This window comes from Manacus candei, unplaced genomic scaffold (assembly GCF_025592945.1).
Source record: "Manacus candei isolate 608988 ecotype Guabito, Panama unplaced genomic scaffold, ASM2559294v1 h1tg000003l, whole genome shotgun sequence".
Lineage (NCBI taxonomy): Eukaryota > Metazoa > Chordata > Aves > Passeriformes > Pipridae > Manacus > Manacus candei.
The window spans coordinates 17195819-17219564 of NW_026138051.1; the positions used below are offsets into that span (position 1 = coordinate 17195819).

The window sequence follows — 23746 nt, forward strand, 5'->3', positions numbered from 1 at the left end:
ATTTACTGACTATGCTAATGCATCAGCTACTTGGTGGCTCCTTACCCAGCTGCAGTGCTGCACTTGGGAAGTGCACTTACACAGGAGTCTGCAAGGGATCTAAAGGCCCTGAGCACTGCTCATAACCCCGGCCACACCCATAAAATACCCTAGAATGGGTTATTCCTTTTCAAACCCAGAAAAGAACTGCAAATAGGAACTGGGTTAAAAACATTCTTTAGAGTAGCAAAATCCAACTTCAACATGTTACAAAGTTCTGGGATTGTATTTTTTTTTTGTGAAACTTCCATGACCTTTTAGGACGGGATTTCCTCCATTATGGATTGATCGTTTGGAGACCATTTGTCCAGAGTTTACAAGGCAAAATGTCTATAGCCATGTGTCCTGTAACTGGCACACAAGGGCGAGTGGAGGAATCGCCTCTTGTCCTGTCAGTTAAGAAGCTCTGGTGTCTAATCCCAGGCAGTTTGGCCCAGCCTGGCTCCATCATTCCAAAGACACCTGCTCCATGTGCGTTGTGGTCCTGTGCAACAGACTTCTCAAGTCTGTGGCTTTCAATCTCCTTTTAGGTGGCCATCAAGAAGATTTTTGTTCTCGACAGAAAGAACAAAAGGGAGCTTGTTGTAACTGAGGTTGCAGTCCTGAAGAGTGTGAGACACCCCAATATCATTCGCTATATAGACAGGTGAGTGGTTCTGGGATTATCACATCATTGACCCACTGCAAGCCAAAGGCTAAAAAGCCACTTTGGTCACTGGAAGAACATGGAGCTCTTCATTATTTCTCAACTCCTCCACCTGCAGTGGATGGGAGGTGCAGGGCACAGGTCTCTTAGCTCCTTCAGGGAGGAGCTTGCCTTGTGTCTGCCTTGGCCTTTTCTGGTATAGGTAGTTTGAAGCGTGTCTTCCAAAACCTCCATCTGCCATGTCTTCCTAAAGCCACAGCCCTTCAGTTCACTACCTCCCTGTTCTTTTGGGGTCTGTTTTTTTTCAAACTGATCATCTTTTCTTTGCCTTAGTGATATGTGCTGATAAACCCTCCTAGAAATTATTGACCTTGGGGTTTTCCCTCTACTTTCTGTTGCTGTGGATGCCAGGAAGACTAGGCTCTTGTTTGCACAACCACTCAATGTGCCAGGTTTTAAATGGTTTTCCCTGTTTCTGAATGCACTTTATGCAATGCTTTCCAAGGGGTTGACCAACATCTGCCCTCAGTGGTGCACACTCTCCTCCTGTGGAGAAGTCTGTGTTGCCTGCTTCCTGGAGTTCAGGCTGGAAGGGATGAGTTAAGATGATGAAGCAGCTAATGGCAATGTCCTGGTTCCAGATTTCTCTCTGCTGTCACTAAACTGCATTTTTGCCTTGCTTGCCATCTAGGACATCTCCTTTTTCACAGATGAGCCTTTCTCATTTAGCCTGCTCAGATTCTCTCTTCATTTACAAGTGACCTGGCAAGAAAACTCAACTGCAGTCTTTCCCATAAGGTCATTTAGCTGGGCCCATTCATCTCCATGCTGTGGGTTTCTTCTTTCAGCTACCTTTTCAATGAAGAACTCTGGCTGGTGATGGAATATGTGGAGGGATGCACCTTAGCTGCTGTTGTTTCCATTCAAGCTCTTGAGGAAGAGATGATAGCCTCTATCAGTCGGGAGGTAAGGGATGCTGCCCTTGCTTCTGACAGCTTGGACAGGATGGTTCTTTGCAAAAGGTGGTAAGAACAGGAGTGATTTCCTGTTCAGAGCTTTGTTTCTGCGTTGCTGTTATGATGTGGAGAAGAAAAGAGCATCCAAGTGAACGGCCTGCCAGTCCCACTGCATTTCCTGTAGTCTGTTATTATACTCCTATAATGTTGTTGTACTTTCCTTTCTAGTTTAATTTCATTTTATTTTATTTATTATTCCAAACTTTGCCACTTGAGGTATGTCTGCAATTGATGTGTCACCTGGAAATTTGATCTTTTAGAGCCATTTCCTTTTTTGTGGGAAAAAAATCAGCCTAATTAATTTTTTTCTCTCATTTCTTTGTTTAATCTCAGTGCCTGAAAGCCCTGGACTTCCTTCATTCAAATCTAGTGATTCACAGAGACATCAAAAGTGACAATATTCTTCTAGGAATCGATGGATCTGTGAAATTGAGTAGGTGTTCTTGGTCAGGCACAGCGTTCCTGGGAGGCAGGGTCTGGGGTTGCCTTTGAGTGCCTGCCAGTTCCCCAAAAGTGGTGCTGGTGGGAGTGCCCAGCCCACTGCTGTAAGCTGAGAGCAGAGTTGCAATGTGCAGAGAGCTCTAGAGAGGATGAGGCTGTCAAGAGTGCCTTTGGTTTGGGTATGTCCCTTCCAGAGGAAACAGAGCACAGCCACTCTTCCAGCTAGATTCAACACTGTGCTCTCAGACTGAGAGTGGGGAATTCTTGTGCTTGCTTTCATAATTCAAGCTGGTTTTAACAGTCCCTGTTTTTGTCTGCAGTTGATTTTGGCTTCTGTGCTTGGCTTACGCCCTGGCAGAAGAAACGGTGGTCAGTCGTTGGGACTGCTTTCTATATGGCACCAGAAATGTTGAGAGGAGACATATATGGTGCCAAAGTGGACATTTGGGCCCTTGGGATCATGGCACTAGAAATGGTGGATGGTCCTACACAGGTAAGGTGTAAATACTGTCAGAGAGCCCTGCCTTTCTCCCCTGAGCCATATCTTTCTCCCACTCACATCAGCTTGAACTAGTCCCACCAAGGCCCACGTCTAAAAGTGTCCTGGAGCACATCTGCTCACAGGAGAAGCGACATGTGCCAGTGCAGAAATGGGCCGTTTTGGCCTCCCACAATGCTTGAATTCCTCCTGTGCTCTTTGAACTCCCTTGGAGCTGGATCTCCCAATGGCAGGAGTTTTTCAGCAGCAGGATTCTCCCGTTGGAGAATTACTGTGAAAAGCATTTCAAGGGGATCTGCAGGCCAGAAGTCTTTTCAAACTGGGACCAGTGCCCACTGCTTACCTGAGCCTTTCAGGGCAGGTCACTGCTTCTAGTACTGCCACAAGTATGTATTAGCCAGTACGTTTCTAAAAGTAGGTTCTAGCACAGCTCCTTGTAGTAAGCCAATGTATTTTCAAGTTTGCAGTTGTAGATGCTAATTCCCTAAAATGAAATGACCCGCTCTTACACCAAAGGAGTGTGCAATAGGCCAGGAAGGTATACTGGGATAAAACCCCATGAACTAACAGCTGAAACCAAGTTAAATGCTGCACAGTTAATTCCTGAGGAAGGCAACAATTATGGAAAATGTCAATCTTCCAGTCTTTCTGAAAAAGGTCCCTGACTTTGCTTGGAAGACTTCTTTTGGATTGCATTTGCCTTGCAGAAGGCAGCAAAAAGAGATGAAGGCAATTAGCAGGACTGGTCTGGATGCTGAAAATTCTCTGCTTCCTTAAGCTCAAATGTTGATCAGGGCTCCTGGAGAAGCCCCAGGTCAAGTCTCAGAAAGCAAGGACTGGCCTGTGCTGGAGCTCTTCCCCTCAGGGAGGGATGGTTAATGGCTGTCTTGTGTTTCCTTTGTCCCAAGCCTAAGGACGTGCCACCCCAGCTGAAAACTCGCAGAAACCTGTCGCCTGTGTTCCGTTCCTTCCTGCAGTCCTGCCTGAAACGGAATGCGAAGCGTCGATGGACGGCCAAGAAGCTGCTGAAGGTAAAGTGGCTGCAGGTGAAACAGCTGTCCAGGGATGGGCTTTGTCATCAGCTAAACTCAGAGGCATCAGGAGGCTTCCTCTCCTACTAATCTCCACTCTTGGTGCTTTTCAAATGACAACTAAGTAGCATCACAGAATAATTTGGCTTGGAAGGGACCTTTAAGTGGCGTCTAGTCCAAACCCCCAGCAATGAGCAGGCACATCTTCAACTAGCCCGGGTTGCTCAGAGCCCTGTCCCACCTGACCAGGGATGGGGTATGCACTTCCTGTGCCAGTGTTTCAGCACCCTCATTCTAAACAATGACTTCCTTAGATGTAACCAGAATCTATCCTCTTCCACTTGAAAACCATGACCCTTTGTCCCATTGCAACCATGCCCTTTGAGAAAATGTGTCCCCTTGAAGGATTGAAAGGCCACAATAAGCTCTCCCTGGGACCTTCTCTTCTCCAGTGCCATCTGTCTTGGCCTTTCCTCAGAGGAAAGATGGAGGTCTAGATAGTTCCCTACGTCCTCCTGATGTGTATTACTGGTAACCAGAGGAATCCCACTGGAGCCTGTGAGAAACTGCATTTGGAAAGTAATGGCTCCTTTTGTTCTTCTTTGGTTTTTCGGTGCAGCATCGGTTTTTAAAAAAATCCAAGAGTCTTGTCGAGATGGTTCCTCTGATTGATGCAGCCAGGAGACCCAGAACAGCGGCACCGGAACCTCTGCTGGCTCCCTCTCTTTCTGGACAAGAGGGGAAAGAAGAGCAAGTAGAGAAGAAAGTTGTCAAAGCAAAGCCTGAAGGAGTGAAATCAGTAAGTGCCAGAGTACATTAGCACTGCTTTTGGTGTCAATCAGAGCTGCAAGTTCCTGAGCAGACAGCGCTTGCTTTTTGTGGCTGAAGATTGTGAGGGCTCTAGCCCTGCCATGACATGGTGCTTCAGCCCAGCCACTGACACCTGGAAAAGGGGTTTTGAACTTCCAAGTTGAGTCAGAGTGTCCCTGGCAGGACACACAGCAATAACTGTGCCCTTGAGGGTAGTTGCCCCTCTGCACGACCTAGTTGAGAAAATGCATGAAAATTGAAGAGGAAACTGCCCATGAACTCGTGTAAATCCAGTCCTTTCTTCTCGTCCATTCACTTTGTGAAGTGGGCAGCAAAAGACAGTTTAAGAGCCTGACTTGTGGCCAACAGCATCTTCCGAAGGGTTTGTATTTGAAATATGATCTCAGAGCACCTCTGCAAGCCACCTTTCTGACATAAACTAATTCTTGCCACAGATCCTCAAGAGCTCTGCAATGGCAGGTGTTGCTGCAGCACCACAACCTAAAAAAGACTGCTTGCCCGACACTGAAATGCCAAGCACAAGCACTGGCAAAAGAGGCACTGGGAAAAAATGCACACAGAAAACAAACACTGGGAAGAAAAGCTCTGGGGAAACCAGCACAGGGACAAAAAGCTCAGACCAGCCACAACTGATATCCTCACTAACAAGTATTTACCTCGCCGATCTCAGTACGTATCATGTATTTCACTTCTGGTAGAGCAGTCCGTGGTATGCATGTCAACTTTAGCTGTACTAAAGGAACAGAGTGTTTGTGGAGCCATCTGTGCTTCAGAGCTGCCTCTGTTGCTCTTGTGATTGTTGTTGCCATCTGACTGCAAAGGGCTCACAGCCCCACACAGTGGGGCTGCCTTTCGGATCTGCTGCAAGGTGGTATCTCTGTTTCACATGAGCATCTTTCATGTTGTTTCTTTCAGAGGGCATTGTGAGTGAGGGGAACCCTGCGAAGAAATACACTTTACAGCAGATAATTGGCCACGGGTAAGTCCAATCTCAGCTACTTCCACAAAACCATGGGCCAGGGATTTTGCTGGTGTCCTATCAAGCATGCAGTCGGGCAAGCTGCAAACATGGGCAGACACTGGGCTTACATCCTCCTGTCTGTCAGTCCTGATCAGTATTTAATAACTGTGGTCAGAAGGCATTGTCAAAGACAACTCAATGCTGGCAGTCTCTTGCCTGTAACAAGGAGCAGGACATGGAGTATGTCCTATGTTTTCTCCTGGCCACCCTGCATGGCAGAGGGCTGCTGGGCTGCTGGGCTGCTGCTGAAGCCGAGTGTTTTATAAACACTCTGGGCAGCAGAGCTCTGCTCTCTGGGCTGGCTTTCTCACCCAGGGCCTAAACGCCTTCTCCTTTCTTGGCTGCTGCTCTGTTTCTAGGACTTTTGGAACAGTTTTCCGAGGAGTTGACATTGCCACAGGAGGACAGGTAAGGGCCAGCACCCCCGGCAGATTGTGCAGCTCTCGAGTGCTTTCCCCTCCGCTGGCAGCTGTGGCCACAGCTCTGGGTGGCCACGAGATCTTTGCTGCAGAGACTGTTCCTCTGAGGGCAGACAAGTGTCAGCCTGCAACACACGGTTTGGACAGACCTTGTCCTTATTAAGTCCCCAAAAGAAGGCAAGGAGGGCAGGGGTATCTTTCAGAGAAGGACACCTTTGCTCAGACTTATTTACTGACTATGCTAATGCATCAGCTACTTGGTGGCTCCTTACCCAGCTGCAGTGCTGCACTTGGGAAGTGCACTTACACAGGAGTCTGCAAGGGATCTAAAGGCCCTGAGCGCTGCTCATAACCCCGGCCACATCCATAAAATACCCTAGAATGGGTTATTCCTTTTTAAACCCAGAAAAGAATTGCAAATAAGAACTGGGTTAAAAACGTTCTTTAGAGTAGCAAAATCCAACTTCAACATGTTACAAAGTTCTGGGATTGTATTTTTTTTTTTTTTCGGAAACCTCCATGACCTTTTAGGATGGGATTTCCTCCATTATGGATTGATTGTTTGGAGTTGATGGATTGTATGGATTGATTTGTCCAGAGTTTACAAGGCAAAATGTCTATAGCCATGTGTCCTGTAACTGGCACACAAGGGCGAGTGGAGGAATCGCCTCTTGTCCTGTCAGTTAAGAAGCTCTGGTGTCTAATCCCAGGCAGTTTGGCCCAGCCTGGCTCCATCATTCCAAAGACACCTGCTCCATGTGCGTTGTGGTCCTGTGCAACAGACTTCTCAAGTCTATGGCTTTTAATCTCCTTTTAGGTGGCCATCAAGAAGATTTTTCTTGGAGACCAAAAGCATCAAAGCGAAAAAGTTGTAAATGAAGTTACGGTCCTGAAGAGAATGAGGCACCCCAATATCATTCACTATATAGACAGGTGAGTGGTTCTGGGATTATCACATTGAGGTTCATTGACACACTGCAAGCCAAAGGCTAAAAAGCCACTTTGGTCACTGGAAGAACATGGAGCTCTTCATTATTTCTCAACTCCTCCACCAGCAGTGGATGGGAGGAGCAGGGCACAGGTCTCTTAGCTCCTTCAGGGAGGAGCTTGCCTTGTGTCTGCCTTGGCCTTTTCTGGTATAGGTAGTTTGAAGCGTGTCTTCCAAAACCTCCATCTGCCATGTCTTCCTAAAGCCACAGCCCTTCAGTTCACTACCTCCCTGTTCTTTTGGGGTCTGGTTTTTTTCAAACTGATCATCTTTTCTTTGCCTTAGTGATACGTGCTGATAAACCCTCCTAGAAATTATTGCCCTTGGGGTTTTCCCTCTACTTTCTGTTGCTGTGGATGCCAGGAAGACTAGGCTCTTGTTTGCACAACCACACAATGTGCCAGGTTTTAAATGGTTTTCCCTGTTTCTGAATGCACTCTATGCAATGCTTTCCAAGGGGTTGACCAACATCTGCCCTCAGTGGTGCACACCCTCCTCCCGTGGAGAAGTCTGTGTTGCCTGCTTCCTGGAGTTCAGGCTGGAAGGGATGAGTTAAGATGATGAAGCAGCTGATGGCAATGTCCTGGTTCCAGATTTCTCTCTGCTGTCACTAAACTGCATTTTTGCCTTGCTTGCCATCTAGGACATCTCCTTTTTCACAGATGAGCCTTTCTCATTTAGCCTGCTCAGATTCTCTCTTCATTTACAAGTGACCTGGCAAGAAAACTCAACTGCAGTCTTTCCCATAAGGTCATTTAGCTGGGCCCATTCATCTCCATGCTGTGGGTTTCTTCTTTCAGCTACCTTTTCAATGACGAACTCTGGGTGGTGACGGAATATGTGGAGGGATGCACCTTAGGCGATGTCATTTCCAAACAAGCTCTTGAGGAAGAGATGATAGCCTCTATCAGTCGGGAGGTAAGGGATGCTGCCCTTGCTTCTGACAGCTTGGACAGGATGGTTCTTTGCAAAAGGTGGTAAGAGCAGGTGTGATTTCCTGTTCAGAGCTTTGTTTCTGCGTTGCTGTTATGATGTGGAGAAGAAAAGAGCATCCAAGTGAACGGCCTGCCAGTCTCACTGCATTTCTTGTACTCTGTTATTATACTCCTATAATGTTGTTGTACTTTCCTTTCTAGTTTAATTTCATTTTATTTTATTTATTATTCCAAACTTTGCCACTTGAGGTATGTCTGCAATTGTTGTGTCACCTGGAAATTTGATCTTTTAGAGCCATTTCTTTATTGTTGGAAAAAATCAGCCTAATTAATTTTCTCCTTGTGTTTCTGTGTTTAATCTCAGTGCCTGAAAGCCCTGGACTTCCTTCATTCAAATCAAGTGATCCACAGAGACATCAAAAGTGACAATATTCTTCTAGGAATGGATGGATCTGTGAGATTGAGTAGGTGTTCTTGGTCAGGCACAGCGTTCCTTGGAGGCAGGGTCTGGGGTTGCCTTTGAGTGCCTGCCAGTTCCCCAAAAGTGGTGCTGGTGGGAGTGCCCAGCCCACTGCTGTAAGCTGAGAGCAGAGTTGCAATGTGCAGAGAGCTCTAGAGAGGATGAGGCTGTCAAGAGTGCCTTTGGTTTGGGTATGTCCCTTCCAGAGGAAACAGAGCACAGCCACTCTTCCAGCTAGATTCAACACTGTGCTCTCAGACTGAGAGTGGGGAATTCTTGTGCTTGCTTTCATAATTCAAGCCGGTTTTAACACTATTTCTGTTTTCTGCAGTTGATTTTGGCTTATGTGCTTGGCTGAAGCCCCAGCGAAAGACATGGAGGTCATTTTTTGCAGCTCCTTTCTATATGGCATCAGAAATGTTGAGAAGAGACAGATATGATGCCAAAGTGGACATCTGGGCCCTTGGGATCACAGCACTAGAAATGGTGGATGGTCCTACACAGGTAAGGTGCAAATACTGTCAGAGAGCCCTGCCTTTCTCCCCTGAGCCATATCTTTCTCCCACTCACATCAGCTTGAACTAGTCCCACCAAGGCCCACGTCTAAAAGTGTCCTGGAGCACATCTGCTCACAGGAGAAGCGACATGTGCCAGTGCAGAAATGGGCCGTTTTGGCCTCCCACAATGCTTGAATTCCTCCTGTGCTCTTTGAACTCCCTTGGAGCTGGATCTCCCAATGGCAGGAATTTTTCAGCAGCAGGATTCTCCCGTTGGAGAATTACTGTGAAAAGCATTTCAAGGGGATCTGCAGGCCAGAAGTCTTTTCAAACTGGGACCAGTGCCCACTGCTTACCTGAGCCTTTCAGGGCAGGTCACTGCTTCTAGTACTGCCACAAGTATGTATTAGCCAGTACGTTTCTAAAAGTAGGTTCTAGCACAGCTCCTTGTAGTAAGCCAATGTATTTTCAAGTTTGCAGTTGTAGATGCTAATTCCCTAAAATGAAATGACCCGCTCTTACACCAAAGGAGTGTGCAATAGGCCAGGAAGGTATACTGGGATAAAACCCCATGAACTAACAGCTGAAACCAAGTTAAATGCTGCACAGTTAATTCCTGAGGAAGGCAACAATTATGGAAAATGTCAGTCTTCCAGTCTTTCTGAAAATGTCCCTGACTTTTCATGCAAGACTTCTTTTGGATTGCATTTGCCTTGCAGAAGGCAGCAAAAAGAGATGAAGGCAATTAGCAGGACTGGTCTGGATGCTGAAAATTCTCTGCTTCCTTAAGCTCAAATGTTGATCAGGGCTCCTGGAGAAGCCCCAGGTCAAGTCTCAGAAAGCAAGGACTGGCCTGTGCTGGAGCTCTTCCCCTCAGGGAGGGATGGTTAATGGCTGCCTTGTGTTTCCTTTGTCCCAGCCTAAGGATGTGCCACCGGAGCTGGAGACTCCCAGAGAACTGTCGCCTGTGTTCCGTTCCTTCCTGCAGTCCTGCCTGAATCGGAATGCGAAGCGTCGATGGACGGCCAAGAAGCTGCTGAAGGTAAAGTGGCTGCAGGTGAAACACCTCTCCAGGGATGAGCTTTGTCATCAGCTAAACTCAGAGGCATCAGGAGGCTTCCTCTCCTACTAATCTCCACTCTTGGTGCTTTTCAAATGACAACTAAGTAGCATCACAGAATAGTTTGGCTTGGAAGGGACCTTTAAGTGGCATCTAGTCCAACCCCCCTGCAACGAGCAGGGACATCTTCAACTAGCCCGGGTTGCTCAGAGCCCTGTCCCACCTGACCAGGGATGGGTTATGCACTTCCTGTGCCAGTGTTTCAGCACCCTCATTCTAAACAATGACTTCCTTAGATGTAACCAGAATCTATCGTTTTCCACTTGAAAACCATGACCCTTTGTCCCATTGCAACAGACCCTTTGAAAAAATGTGTCCCCTTGAAGGACTGAAAGGCCACAATAAGCTCTCCCTGGGACCTTCTCTTCTCCAGTGCCATCTCTCATGGCCTTTCCTCCAAGGAAAAGTCTTCCACCTTCTGGTCCTGTCTGTGGCCCTGGCTTGTACTTTGGGAGGACACTTGGTTGTACCTGGTGGCAAAAGAGCTGGAGTAGAATAATAGCAGGTCCAGAGGCTGAAATGGTGTTGGTGGAGGGGGACCCAAGGAAGCAGTCCCAGCCAAGTGGTCAGAGTATTAATGGCCTGGGAGAAGGAAGGGGCTGTGGGGAGCTCACTGCGAGCCTCAGAGGGGGTCCAGCTTGTTCCTCCTGCCCCACTCTTTGAGGTTTCTGCCACCCAAGGAGGGACAGCTGAGCGGGCCTTGTCCCAGCCCCATTTGCTGCCTGGCACATTCAAGCAGGCCAGAAGTGCTCCAGGGTTCTGGCAGGTTTTGTGGCAGAGAGAGGGAGCTGCAGAAGGTGCCACTGGGCTGTCCCTGCTGGGAAGGAAGGTGGCAGCCAGCACAGGGAGGGGCAGGGCTGGAATGCACACACTGCTCTCCCTGCAAGCCAGAGCTGAGTCCATCAGCGCTCTGCCCCTTGTGTCCCTGCTCTTGTCTGGGTGCTGAGAACCTCCACCTCAGTGCTCTTCAGAACAACACACAGGCCTGCATCCTCCTGGGGTTGACCTTGCTTAGAGGTACGGGAATTTCCCGAGGAGGGGCTTATGCTCCTCATCAGTTTTCACACCTAAAATAGCCCAAGTCTTTAGAGAAGAGGAACCTAAGGGAGTCCTTTGAGTTTTCTGAAATGGAAAAGGCCCGAGACAGCAAGTGGCATTCCCGAGCACTGGCAAGGCAAACCTCCTTGCTGCAGACACCTTGAGAAATTGAATAATGGCCTTATGGGCCATGTTTGCCTGTGATAGCAAGGTCCTGGACATGAAGTTGGAGGTGTAGATGGTGCCCTCAGTCCTCCTGATGTGTATTGCTGGTAACCAGAGGAATCCCACTGGAGCCTGTGAGAATCTCTGTTTGGAAAGTAATGGCTCTATTGGTTTTTCTTTCGTTTTGGGTGCAGCATCCGTTTTTAAAGAAATCCAAGAGTCTTGACGAGATGGCTCCTCTGATTGATGCAGCCAGGAGATCCACAACACAGGCACCAGAACCTCTGCTGGGTCCCTCTCTCTGGACAAGAGGGGAAAGAAGAGCAAGCAGAGAAAGAAGTTGTCAAAGCAAAGCCTGAAGGAATGAAATCAGTAAGTGCCAGAGTACATTAGCGCTGCCTTTGGTGTCATTCAGAGCTGCAAGTTCCTGAGCAGACAGTGTTTGCCATGCATGGCTGAAGATTGTGAGGGCTGTAGCCCTGACATGACATGGTGCTTCAGCCCAGCCACTGACACCTGGAAAAGGGGTTTTGAACTTCCAAATTGAGTCAGGGTCCCTTGCAGGAGACAGGAGAAACTGTCCCTTGGGGATACCTGCCCCTCTGCACAGTTCAAAAATGCATAAAAATTGAAGAGGAAACTGCCCAGGAACTCGTGTAAATCCAGTCTTTTCTTCTCGTCCATTCACTTTGTGAAGTGGCCAGCAAGAGACAGTTTAAGAGCCCAACTGGTGGCCAACAGCATCTTCCCAAGGGTTTGCATTTGAACTATGATCTCAGGGCAGCTCTGCAAGCCACCTTTCTCACAGAAACTAATTCTTGCCACAGATCCTCAAGAGCTCTGCAATGGCAGGCACTGCTGCAGGACCACAACCTGAAGAAGTCTCCTTTCCCAACACTGATATGCCTCCACTCGCAAAGGAGGCAGAGTAAAGAAGGACTTGGAAAACAGCCAATGTATGTGTGGAGGAACAAGAAACAGAATGGCAGCGTTTCCGAGCTTGCAGAGACCTGAATGGTGCTTGAGGAAAACACCAACTTATGGACTTGCATGTTTTTACCCAGTTCTGAAGCCAGTTTAATGTACCCACACATATACCTCTGTATCAATCCCCTTGACTTGTACTACCCCAGACATGTCTGAACTTGTCCCCAGTTATTCCCACCAAAAGTTGTTTTCTCCCTTACTCTCCCCTGCTTTCCCGCTCATCCCACACTGATTGGCCAGAAAATGCCGCAGTGCGGAGTGAGCTCCCATTGGCCCCAGATACCTGACTCCTCCCAAGTTCCTCCCTCCTTCTCCCTACTCCCCAGTCCTGTGGCACCCTGAGATGTCCGTCCCATGCTCCGCCCCGGTTATCGGACCTCCCTCACCTGAACCCTACATAAGTCCTCGTTCCTCCTAATAAAATAGCTGTTGCACCCCTTCCTTCTGCCTTGTCAGACCGTTCTGTGTCGCGTCCCTGTTTCCTTCCGCACCGGGCGGTGGCAAGTATCTACTCTGATCTTTGCAGCCACTTCATTATTAAATTAACTTTTGTTGTTATTCATAGCTGGGAAGCCCCATTGATGGGGGTTTTGGTATGGCTTGGAATTGGGGAAGGAAAGAATTAAAGGAAAAACGGAAAGATGGGGGGGGGGGGGGGTGGAACTGGGGCTTCCTTCAAGTTGGCAGCGGGACGGCGTGGGGCCGGGGAGCTGTAGGGAGACTCCTCGCCACTGTGCTCAGTGCCTGGCCTCTTCCCCCCGCCCCACCCCATCGCCCAGGCTGAGAACCGTCGCCGCTGCTGCCTCAGTCTGGGGGCCGCCCCGCCTCATCGGCAACTGTTCTTGCCTCAGCCCTCAGGTGTTTTCCTCTCAGCCCGCACCAATTTTCCCCTCAATCCGCTGCCGGTTTTGCCTCAGCCCACAGCCCTTTCTGCCTCATAACTGCCCCCCCCCGCCTCAGCTGCAGCCGGTTTTGTCTAAGCCCAGAGCCATTCTCATCTCAGCCCTTGTGCCCCGCTGCTTCAGCCCGCAGCGGTTTTTGCTTCAGCCTGGGGGTCACCCCATCTCAGCTGAGGCCTCAGTGATGCCGGGAAAAGGCGACGCTAGTAAAACTCAAGAGCCACAGGCGCTATGAAGCCGCTCGTTGTTTATTACGCTGCCGGACGCGCGCGAGCGCTCCCCCCTCACGGCTCCCGTTTTCTACCCGTAGGTCATCCATATCCATCGCACTCTTGCATTGGTGCCTGTTCTTTTCTGATTTCTGTCTCCTCTGAGCATTTCTCCATGTGCTTAGTTTCCTGTCAAGGTAAACCCTCAAAAGACTGTGGAAAATCAGTCTTTGTGGAGCCACCTGTGCTTCGGAGCTGCCTCTGCTGTTGTGGTTATTGTTGTTGTTGTTGTTGTTGTTGTTGTTGTTACCAGCTGACTACAAAGGGCTCACAGCCCCGCACAGTGGGGCTGCCTTTCGGATCTGCTGCAAGGTGGTATCTCTGTTTCACACGAGCATCTTTCATGTTGTTTCTTTCAGAGGGCATTGTGAGTGAGGAGAACCCTATGAAGAAATACACTTTACAGCAGATAATTGGCCAAGGGTAAGTCCAATCTCAGCTACTTCCATAAAACCATGGGCCAGGGATTTTGCTGGTGTCCTATCAAGCATGCAGTCGGGCAAGCTGCAAACATGGGCAGACACTGGGCTTACATCCTCCTGTCTGTCAGTCCTGATCAGTATTTAATAACTGTGGTCAGAAGGCATTGTCAAAGACAACTCAATGCTGGCAGTCTCTTGCCTGTAACAAGGAGCAGGACATGGAGTATGTCCTATGTTTTCTCCTGGCCACCCTGCATGGCACAGGGCTGCTGGGCTGCTGGGCTGCTGGGCTGCTGGGCTGCTGCTGAAGCCGAGTGTTTTATAAACACTGGGCAGCAGAGCTCTGCTCTCTGGGCTGGCTTTCTCACCCAGGGCTTAAACACCTTCTCCTTTCTTGGCTGCTGCTCTGTTTCTAGGAGTTGTGGAACAGTTTTCCGAGGAGTTGACATTGCCACAGGAGGACAGGTAAGGGCCAGCACCCCCGGCAGATTGTGCAGCTCTCGAGTGCTTTCCCCTCCGCTGGGAGCTGCGGCCACAGCTCTGGGTGGCCACGAGATCTTTGCTGCAGAGACTGTTCCTCTGAGGGCAGACAAGTGTCAGCCTGCAACACACGGTTTGGACAGACCTTGTCCTTATTAAGTCCCCAAAAGAAGGCAAGGAGGGCAGGGGTATCTTTCAGAGAAGGACACCTTTGCTCAGACTTATTTACTGACTATGCTAATGCATCAGCTACTTGGTGGCTCCTTACCCAGCTGCAGTGCTGCACTTGGGAAGTGCACTTACACAGGAGTCTGCAAGGGATCTAAAGGCCCTGAGTGCTGCTCATAACCCCGGCCACATCCATAAAATACCCTAGAATGGGTTATTCCTTTTTAAACCCAGAAAAGAATTGCCAATAGGAACTGGGTTAAAAACGTTCTTTAGAGTTGCAAAATCCAACTTCAAGATGTTACAAAGTACAGGGATTATATTTTTCTGTGTAACCCTCATGACCTTTCAGGATGGGATTTCCCACACTATGGATTGATTGTTTGGAGACCATTTGTCCAGAGTTTACAAGGCAAAATGTCTATAGCCATGTGTCCTGTAACTGGCACACAAGGGCCAGTGGAGGAATCGCCTCTTGTCCTGTCAGTTAAGAAGCTCTGGTGTCTAATCCCAGGCAGTTTGGCCCACCCTGGCTCCATCATTCCAAAGACACCTGCTCCATGTGCGTTGTGGTCCTGTGCAACAGACTTCTCAAGTCTGTGGCTTTCAATCTCCTTTTAGGTGGCCATCAAGAAGATTTTACTTGGAGACCAAAAGCATCAAAGCGAAAAAGTTGTCCTGAGTAGCATGAGGCACCCCAATATCATTCGCTATATAGACAGGTGAGTGGTTCTGGGATTATCACATCATTGACACACTGCAAGCCAAGGGCTAAAAAGCCACTTTGGTCACTGGAAGAACATGGAGCTCTTCATTATTTCTCAACTCTTCCACCAGCAGTGGATGGGAGGAGCAGGGCACAGGTCTCTTAGCTCCTTCAGGGAGGAGCTTGCCTTGTGTCTGCCTTGGCCTTTTCTGGTATAGGTAGTTTGAAGTGTGTCTTCCAAAACCTCCATCTGCCATGTCTTCCTAAAGCCACAGCCCTTCAGTTCACTACCTCCCTGTTCTTTTGGGGTCTGGTTTTTTCAAACTGATCATCTTATCTTTGCCTTAATGATACGTGCTGATAAACCCACCTAGAAATTATTGACCTTGGGGTTTTCCCTCTACTTTCTGTTGCTGTGGATGCCAGGAAGCCTAGGCTCTTGTTTGCACAACCACACAATGTGCCAGGTTTTAAATGGTTTTCCCTGTTTCTGAATGCACTCTATGCAGTGCTTTTCAAGGGGTTGACCAACATCTGCCCTCAGTGGTGCACACTCTCCTCCCATGGAGAAGTCTGTGTTGCCTGCTTCCTGGAGTTCAGGCTGGAAGGGATGAGTTAAGATGATGAAGCAGCTGATGGCAATGTCCTGGTTCCAGATTTCTCTCTGCTGTCACTAAACTGCATTTTTGCCTTGCTTGCCATCTAGGACATCTCCTTTTTCACAGATGAGCCTTTCTCATTTAGCCTGCTCAGATTCTCTCTTCATTTACAAGTGACCTGGCAAGAAAACTCAACTGCAGTCTTTCCCATAAGGTCATTTAGCTGGGCCCATTCATCTCCATGCTGTGGGTTTCTTCTTTCAGCTACCTTTTCAATGAAGAACTCTGGCTGGTGATGGAATATGTGGAGGGATTCACCTTAGCTCCATTCAAGCTCTTGAGCAAGAGATGATAGCCTCTATCAGCTGGGAGGTAAGGGATGCTGACCGTGCTTCTGACAGCTTGGACAGGATGGTTCTTTGCAAAAGGTGGTAAGAACAGGAGTGATTTCCTCTTCAGAGCTTTGTTTCTGCATTGCTGTTATGATGTGGAGAAGAAAAGAGCATCCAAGTGAACGGCCTGCCAGTCTCACTGCATTTCCTGTACTCTGTTATTATACTCCTATAATGTTGTTGTACTTTCCTTTCTAGTTTAATTTCATTTTATTTTATTTATTATTCCAAACTTTGCCACTTGAGGTATGTCTGCAATTGATGTGTCACCTGGAAATTTGATCTTTTAGAGCCATTTCCTTTTTTGTGGGAAAAAAATCAGCCTAATTAATTTTCTCCTTGTGTTTCTGTGTTTAATCTCAGTGCTTGAAAGGACTGGACTTCCTTCATTCAAATCGAGTGATCCACAGAGTCATCAAAAGTGGCAATATTCTTCTGGGAATGGATGGATCTGTGAAATTGAGTAGGTGTTCCTCGTCAGGCACAGCATTCCTGGGAGGCAGGGTATATGTAGTGTGTATATATATATATATATGTATATATATACAGAGTTTGTGTAAATATATATTGTGTGTATCTACACAATGTACTGTAGAATTATAACCGTTGTATATAGATAATGTATATATGTGTTTGTATATAGACTGTGTATATAGTGTGTATATATGTAGTGTATATATATATAGCGTTTGTGTAAATATATATTGTGTGTATCTGTAGTATATGTATATAAATATGTATTTTTATAGACATTCGGAGGCCCTTCTATAGGTGCTACACACTGTAGAGAGAGGTGTAATATCGTGTATAGGATAATGTATGATGTCTTCTGTAAACGATACCCTGTATTTATCGGTGTGTGTGTGTTGCGTCGGTACCTGGCCATGGTTTTACCTGGACGGATGGAAGGATGGGTGGGTGAATGGATACAGATCGCCCTCTCGCGGCTGCCAGCGGGGCAGGCGGAGGCAGAAGTCCCTGAATATGTGTTTGTAAACCTTTTGCTTCAGTCACTTCACATTGAAGTTATGAAAGGCCGAAATGAAACATTTCCCACCCATTTCCCCCGTTTTCATTTCCGAGGGACTCTCTGCTGAAGGTGGCCTGAGTATGTACATAAATGCAGCACCCTCCAAAAAACCCTGTTTTTCCCACAAGTTGTTAAAAAATACTGCCCAGCTCTGTTAGGAGCTGGAGCCCACAGTGAGGGGGCATCGTCCCTGCCCAGCCTTGGCTATCATGCGGGGAGCAGGCAGCCTTGCTTCACCTGGGATTCACTGGGGAAGCCAGAAGCCTTGTAAATCAGCACAGCCAGTTGTGTTCCCAGCTTGGGAACTCAGCTCCTTCTGATGGGCAAACCCTGTCTGTTCCAACTGCTTCCAAGAAATAATAAATGCAGATGTACAGACATTCTGCTTGGCCTGTACTCTATAGGGCATTTGCACGACACCCCATAACTCTCCTGCACTGTAGCCCCTTATATAATGCTCCCTTTTATATAGATAATGTACATACTTGTGTGTGTGTATATATAGAGAGAGACTGTGTAAATAGTGTGTACATATAGTGTGTATATATATGTATATACAAATATATATATATATACACATATATGTATGTATTTGTGTGGGAACAGGAAAAAATTAAAGGAAAAACGAAAAGGTGGGGGACGGGACGGGACGGGACTGGGGCTTCCTTCAAGTTGGCAGCGGGACGGCGTGGGGCCGGGGAGCTGTAGGGAGACTCCTCGCCACTGTGCTCAGTGCCTGGCCTCTTCCCCCCGCCCCACCCCATCGCCCAGGCTGAGAACCGTCGCCGCTGCTGCCTCAGTCTGGGGGCCGCCCCGCCTCATCGGCAACTGTTCTTGCCTCAGCCCTCAGGTGTTTTCCCCTCAGCCCGCACCAGTTTTTCCCTCAACCCTCAGCCATTTTTCCTTCAGATCACAGTCGGTTTTGCCTCAGCTCGGACCAATTTTCCCCTCAGCCCGCAGCCGGTTTTGCCTCAGCCCACAGCCCTTTCTGCCTCATAACTGCCCCCCCCCCCCCCCCCGCCTCAGCTGCAGCCGGTTTTGTCTAAGCCCAGAGCCATTCTCATCTCAGCCCTTGTGCCCCGCTGCTTCAGCCCGCAGCGGTTTTGCTTCAGCCTGGGGGTCACCCCATCTCAGCTGAGGCCTCAGTGATGCCGGGAAAAGGCGACGCTAGTAAAACTCAAGAGCCACAGGCGCTATGAAGCCGCTCGTTGTTTATTACGCTGCCGGACGCGCGGGGATGACTCCGCCTGACACGCGCGAGCGCTCCCCCCTCACGGCTCCCGTTTTCTCCCCGCAGGTCATCCATATCCATCGCACGGTTTTACATATTCAGGAACTACCCCAGAGTGGGCGCTGGTCTATGGAAATCTCGGGACACGCCTTCTGGCGCCTGCCCACTTCTCTCGGGTGGTCGTAGGGGATGAAGGCTTCGAGTCTGCCTCTCACCGAACGGTTCACCTCGCTCTCGGAGCATGCGCAGTCTCTCAGCACCTTCCCCTCAGCAGGCAGCAAAGAGGGAGACCCCCTCACACACACCCGCTGCTCCGTGGCCCTGATATTCCACTGGAGCAGACAGAAAGGCTAGTCAGGGCCCCAGAAAATCTTACACGCACACAGAAGTTGGATAGGAGAAGGATTTAAGAGCTCCATGTCCACTGAGGCTTCCGACCCTGTAGGTTTCCCACAAGCCTAAGGGAATTTGGGGTTTGCAGGTGCACCAGGAGCTCAGTGCTGGGCAGAGAACTTTCTTGGGAGAAAGTCTGACTTGAGTGGCTATGGGAGAAGTGGCCAAAGGGGGGAGAACGGGCAGGAAGCACCCACGGGGGCACCCCCACTCTGACAGCTGCTCCAAGGGCTCCCTGCCACGTGTGGAACACGGACGTGTCCCTGAGGGATTGACAACAAATGCTGTCCATGTCAGGCAATCACAGCTGTTCTGAATGTCCTCCAAGCCTCTCCACGGTAAAAGGGGAGAAGCCCAGCTTGGTGCAGCGAGGGCTGTGCCGTGAGGGCTGCCGGGAAGGAATCTCTCTCTTCCTGGAGTTGTCAAATACCTCTGAAATCCTCGGGATAATAGAACTCTCAAACCCTGCAATGCTACTGTTAAAAAGCAAGGCGTCACTTTATTCACAGTGCTGAGGGCTGTGGGTGACCAGTCAAAGGCCTCCACACAGACAGAGATTGAAAACTTATTATTCCATTATTCCATGGAAGAGCAGAGTTGATTTCCAGATGAGTTTTAGGCAGAAAGGTGAGCTTTACATCGGGAGGTAAGCTGACAAGTCACTGCGAGAAAGGGAGGTCAGGCTCCAGCAGGAGAGCAAGATTCAACATTCCAGGGGTCAAGAAGCCACCCAAAACCATTGCAGCGTGGGGAACCTTGAACGGCTGGTTCCGTGATGTCACAGGACTGTTGCCCCACTGTCGCTGTGATGTCACTGAAGTGCTGGGTGGCCACTGCAGTGTCCGTGGAACGCTCTCATTCAGGCACCAAGGGCCTCGGCTTGCGGTGCAGTTCGTCGCGTGCTCATCGCAGAGGAGTCTTCGGATTGAGGATTTCTCAGCGGAGAGTTGCGAACGGGCATCGAAGAGGATTTTTCAGATCGAGGAGCTCTCAGTGGAGACCCTGCAAACCAGCGAACGGTTTTCTTTCCCCTCCCCCAAGGGGCTGTGCCCCTTGGACTGCAGCACAGCTTTGCTGACATGTTTCGGCAAATCTGTGCTGCAGTTCATGATTTTGTGCTCCTTTCATCAAATTTATATTTTTCTCCAGACAGGCCCTGCCAGGTGATGGATGTCCCGAGAGGTGAGTAGTGTTTGTTCCTGGGGGCAGCATACCTGGCTTTGGCATGGCTGCGTTCTTTATGCTCTTCCTTAGGCACTGAGATGATTTAGAAACAAAACTGCCCTTAAGATGCCCTTAGTTTGGTAGAACTCCTGTCAACAGCTTTGTCTGAAAAGGAGGGGTCTGTGTGTGGACAGCATTTGGAATGGAACTTGAGGAGGTTCTGTGCCCTCCACTGGATAGCCTGTGGAGTCTGTAATTTCCTCACTTTGCTGGTTCTACCAGTACAACTTCCAAAATGCAGGCTTGGGAGAGCTTCTCAGAAGTTCTCAAAACTGTTCAGTTATCTCCAGAACTGAGGGGAAAGCATCCTGTTTGTTAAATTCCATAATTAAAGGATTTGATCACACCAATGACTTTTGAAATAAAATGCCAACTTGCAAACAGTGCAGGCTCCTGAACCCAGGAGCTGTTCGTGTGCTATGACAGAATGGCTAGAGGGGATTTTGGGACAGTTTTTCTGGGGAACCATTTTCAGCAAGCTAAAGAGAACTGATGCTTGCCATTTATTAAAAGAAAAACCAAAAGCTAACAGAACAGAAAAAGGAGAAAAAAAAGAAGAGGAAACTTCTTTAGCTCTTCAACTAAAGCTGCTTTAGCTCTTGGGCAGAACAGAAGCATTGACTGTTAATGGACAATTTACATTTGCTTGATGGAGTTTCTATTTGTTTTATTTCCTGGGAAAACAGCATAAAAAATAGACAGGAAACTGTAGAAGAAGATGAATGTGGGGTTTTGTCCTCTTCTCTTGCTTGCTGTGCAAAAGAACTGTTGCTCCTGGAGAGATGTTGTGAAAGAAAAATGCTCTTTATTTGGGTTGCCTTGTGTGATGGGATTCCCCACAAGAGGCAGTTTTCTGACAGCATCTGCTTCATTTTGCCTTGCCCATTGCAGACGGAGGAATCACCAGTGGATATGGAGGTAGACAGAGAGCAGCCCGTCCTTCTGTGAGTGGAAAAGGAAGCTTTGACGTTCCTAGTTTTAAGAATCATGGAGCGAGCTGTGAGCTTGGCCTGTTACAACAGAGTGCCAGCCTGAGAGGCTGAAAGCAAGTCCATGAAAGAAAGTCCATGTCAGTGCCTTTGCAGCAGCAGCAGCAGCAGCAGCCAAGGCATCCCTGGCCGTTTTCTCATTTTCTGTTCAAGAGCTTTTAAACAGAGGAAAGTCTGGGTTTGCAGGCAGAAGACTGTTTGCTGCTTTTAGCCGTGGTGGGACATCTAAGTCAGAGCAATATGCAGCACTGTCTAACTAGTTGGTAAAGCGAGCAAATTTGGGACAATGGGATGTAATGCCCTGCCACTGAGAGGCAGCTGGGACTGTGGAGGGGCTTCAACTCCCCTTATTTGATAGAGAGTTAAATTGGCCTGGCACATACGCACTGTAGAACTGAGGCCCGTAGGACCAAGTGCATGTTAATGGCTGTCTTGTGTTTCCTTTGTCCCAATCCTAAGGACGTGCCACCCCAGCTGGAGACTCCCAGAAATCCGCCGTCTATGTTCCGATCCATCCTGCAGTCTTACCTGTATGGGAATGTGAGGCCCCAATGGCCTACCAGGCAGCTTCTGCAGACAAAGTGGCTGCAGGTGAAACACCTCTCCAGGGATGGGCTTTGTCATCAGCTAAACTCAGAGGCATCAGGAGGCCTCCTCTCCTACTAATCCCCAGTCTTGGTGCTTTTCAAATGACAACTAAGTAGCATCACAGAATAGTTTGGCTTGGAAGGGACCTTTAAGTGGCATCTAGTCCAACCCCCCTGCAACGAGCAGGGACATCTTCAACTAGACCGGGTTGCTCAGAGCCCTGTCCCACCTGACCAGGGGTGGGGCATCCACTTCCTGTGCCAGTGTTTCAGCACCCTCATTCTAAACAATGACTTCCTTAGATGTAACCAGAATCTATCGTCTTCCACTTGAAAACCATGACCCTTTGTCCCATTGCAACAGGCCCTTTGAAAAAATATGTCCCCTTGAAGGATTGAAAGGCCACAATAAGCTCTCCCTGGGACCTTCTCTTCTCCAGTGCCATCTGTCTTGGCCTTTCCTAAAAGGAAAGTTGTTCCACCATCCGGTCCTGTCTGTGGCCCTGGCTTGTACTTTGGGAGGACACTTGGTTGTACCTGGTGGCAAAAAGAGCTGGAGCAGAATAATAGCAGGTCCAGAGGCTGAAATGGTGTTGGTGGAGGGGGACCCAAGGAAGCAGTCCCAGCCAAGTGGTCAGAGTATTAATGGCCTGGGAGAAGGAAGGGGCTGTGGGGAGCTCACTGTGAGCCTCAGAGGGGGCCCAGCTTGTCCCTCCTGCCCCACTCTTTGAGGTTTCTGCCACCCAAGGAGGGACAGCTGAGCGGGCCTTGTCCCAGCCCCATTTGCTGCCTGGCACATTCAAGCAGACCAGAAGTGCTCCAGGGTTCTGGCAGGTTTTGTGGCAGAGAGAGGGAGCTGCAGAAGGTGCCACTGGGCTGTCCCTGCTGGGAAGGAAGGTGGCAGCCAGCACAGGGAGGGGCAGGGGTGGAATGCACACACTGCTCTCCCTGCAAGCCAGAGCTGAGTCCATCAGCGCTCTGCCCCTTGTGTCCCTGCTCTTGTCTGGGTGCTGAGAACCTCCACCTCAGTGCTCTTCAGAACAACACACAGGCCTGCATCCTCCTGGGATTGACCTTGCTTAAAGGTACGGGAATTTCCCGAGGAGGGGCTTATGCTCCTCATCAGTTTTCACACCTAAAATAGCCCAAGTCTTTAGAGAAGAGGAACCTAAGGGAGTCCTTTGAGTTTTCTGAAATGGAAAAGGCCCGAGACAGCAAGTGGCATTCCTGAGCACTGGCAAGGCAAACCTCCTTGCTGCAGACACCTTGAGAAATTGATTAAGGGCCTTATGGGCCATGTTTGCCTGTGATAGCAAGGTCCTGGACATGAAGTTGGAGGTGTAGATAGTGCCCTCAGTCCTCCTGATGTGTATTGCTGGTAACCAGAGGAATCCCGCTGTAGCCTGTGGGAAACTGCATTTGGAAAGTAATGGCTCCTTTCTTTGCTTTTTTCTTTGGGCAGCATCCAGTTTTAGAAAAATCTGATAGTCTCACCAACAACAGTCCTCTGCTCGATGCAGCCAGGAGATTCCTTACAGAGAGGTTCACAACACCATCAACAGAACCTCTGCTGGCTCCCTCTGTTTCTGGACAAGAGAGTAAGGAAGAGCAAGCAGAGAAGGAAAACATCAGAGCAAAGCCTGAAGGAATGAAATCAGTAAGTGCCAGTTTTGGTTAGCACTGCCTTTGGTGTCATTCAGAGCTGCAAGTTCCTGAGCAGCCAGTGCTTGCCATGCATGGCTGAAGAGTGTGAGGGCTGGAGTGCTGCCATGACATGGTGCTTCAGCCCAAGAAATTGTCCAGGCCAGGCCCTTGTGTGAAATGACCCTTTTGTTATTGTGTGTAACTATCCAACCTTGCAAGGGACAGAACGGTGACTGTCCCTGACACTACTGACTGTCCCCAGGGCACAACAGCAGTACCAGAACCTCTGCTGGCTCCCTGTCTTTCTGGACAAGAGGGTAAAGAAGAGCAAGTGGACGATGAACCCGTGGCTGTTGTTGGAGCTGCAGAGCCTGAAGAAATTAAATCAGTAAGTGCCAGACTACATTAGCATTGTCTTTGGTGTAACTTAGAACTTGTGATCAGAGCGAGCTTGCTTTTCCTGGCTGAAGAGTGTGAGGGCTGGAGTCCTTCCATGACACTGTGCTTCTACCCAGCCACTGACACCTGGGAAAGGGGATTTTGACCCTTCCTGTTCAGTCTTTAGATTGCTGTGCAGGAT

The 23746-nt window shown here is 48.9% G+C and overlaps 1 protein-coding gene and 1 long non-coding RNA gene across 5 annotated transcripts in view; one reads left to right on the forward strand and one right to left on the reverse strand.

The window, feature by feature from the left end:
• Positions 1 to 23746, forward strand: part of LOC127470375 (uncharacterized) — a 181219-nt gene that overhangs the window by 101883 nt on the left and 55590 nt on the right. Inside the window, exons 39-45 of the mRNA XM_051785824.1 lie at positions 570 to 685; positions 1534 to 1651; positions 2035 to 2134; positions 8658 to 8830; positions 21395 to 21526; positions 22985 to 23179; positions 23429 to 23554. Of these exons, the coding sequence (XP_051641784.1) occupies positions 570 to 685; positions 1534 to 1651; positions 2035 to 2134; positions 8658 to 8830; positions 21395 to 21526; positions 22985 to 23179; positions 23429 to 23554 (960 nt within the window). The remainder of the gene's footprint in view (positions 1 to 569; positions 686 to 1533; positions 1652 to 2034; positions 2135 to 8657; positions 8831 to 21394; positions 21527 to 22984; positions 23180 to 23428; positions 23555 to 23746) is intronic.
• The window catches only part of LOC127470847 (uncharacterized), an 83001-nt gene that overhangs the window by 32701 nt on the left and 26554 nt on the right, over positions 1 to 23746 (reverse strand). For 2 of the 4 annotated variants that reach the window (XR_007904426.1, XR_007904424.1), the window contains exon 1: positions 16064 to 16410. The exons of the other annotated variants lie outside the window; for them this stretch is intronic. This is a non-coding gene — a long non-coding RNA (uncharacterized LOC127470847). Of the gene's footprint in view, positions 1 to 16063; positions 16411 to 23746 lie in introns of those variants that run through there. 4 annotated transcript variants of the gene reach the window in all.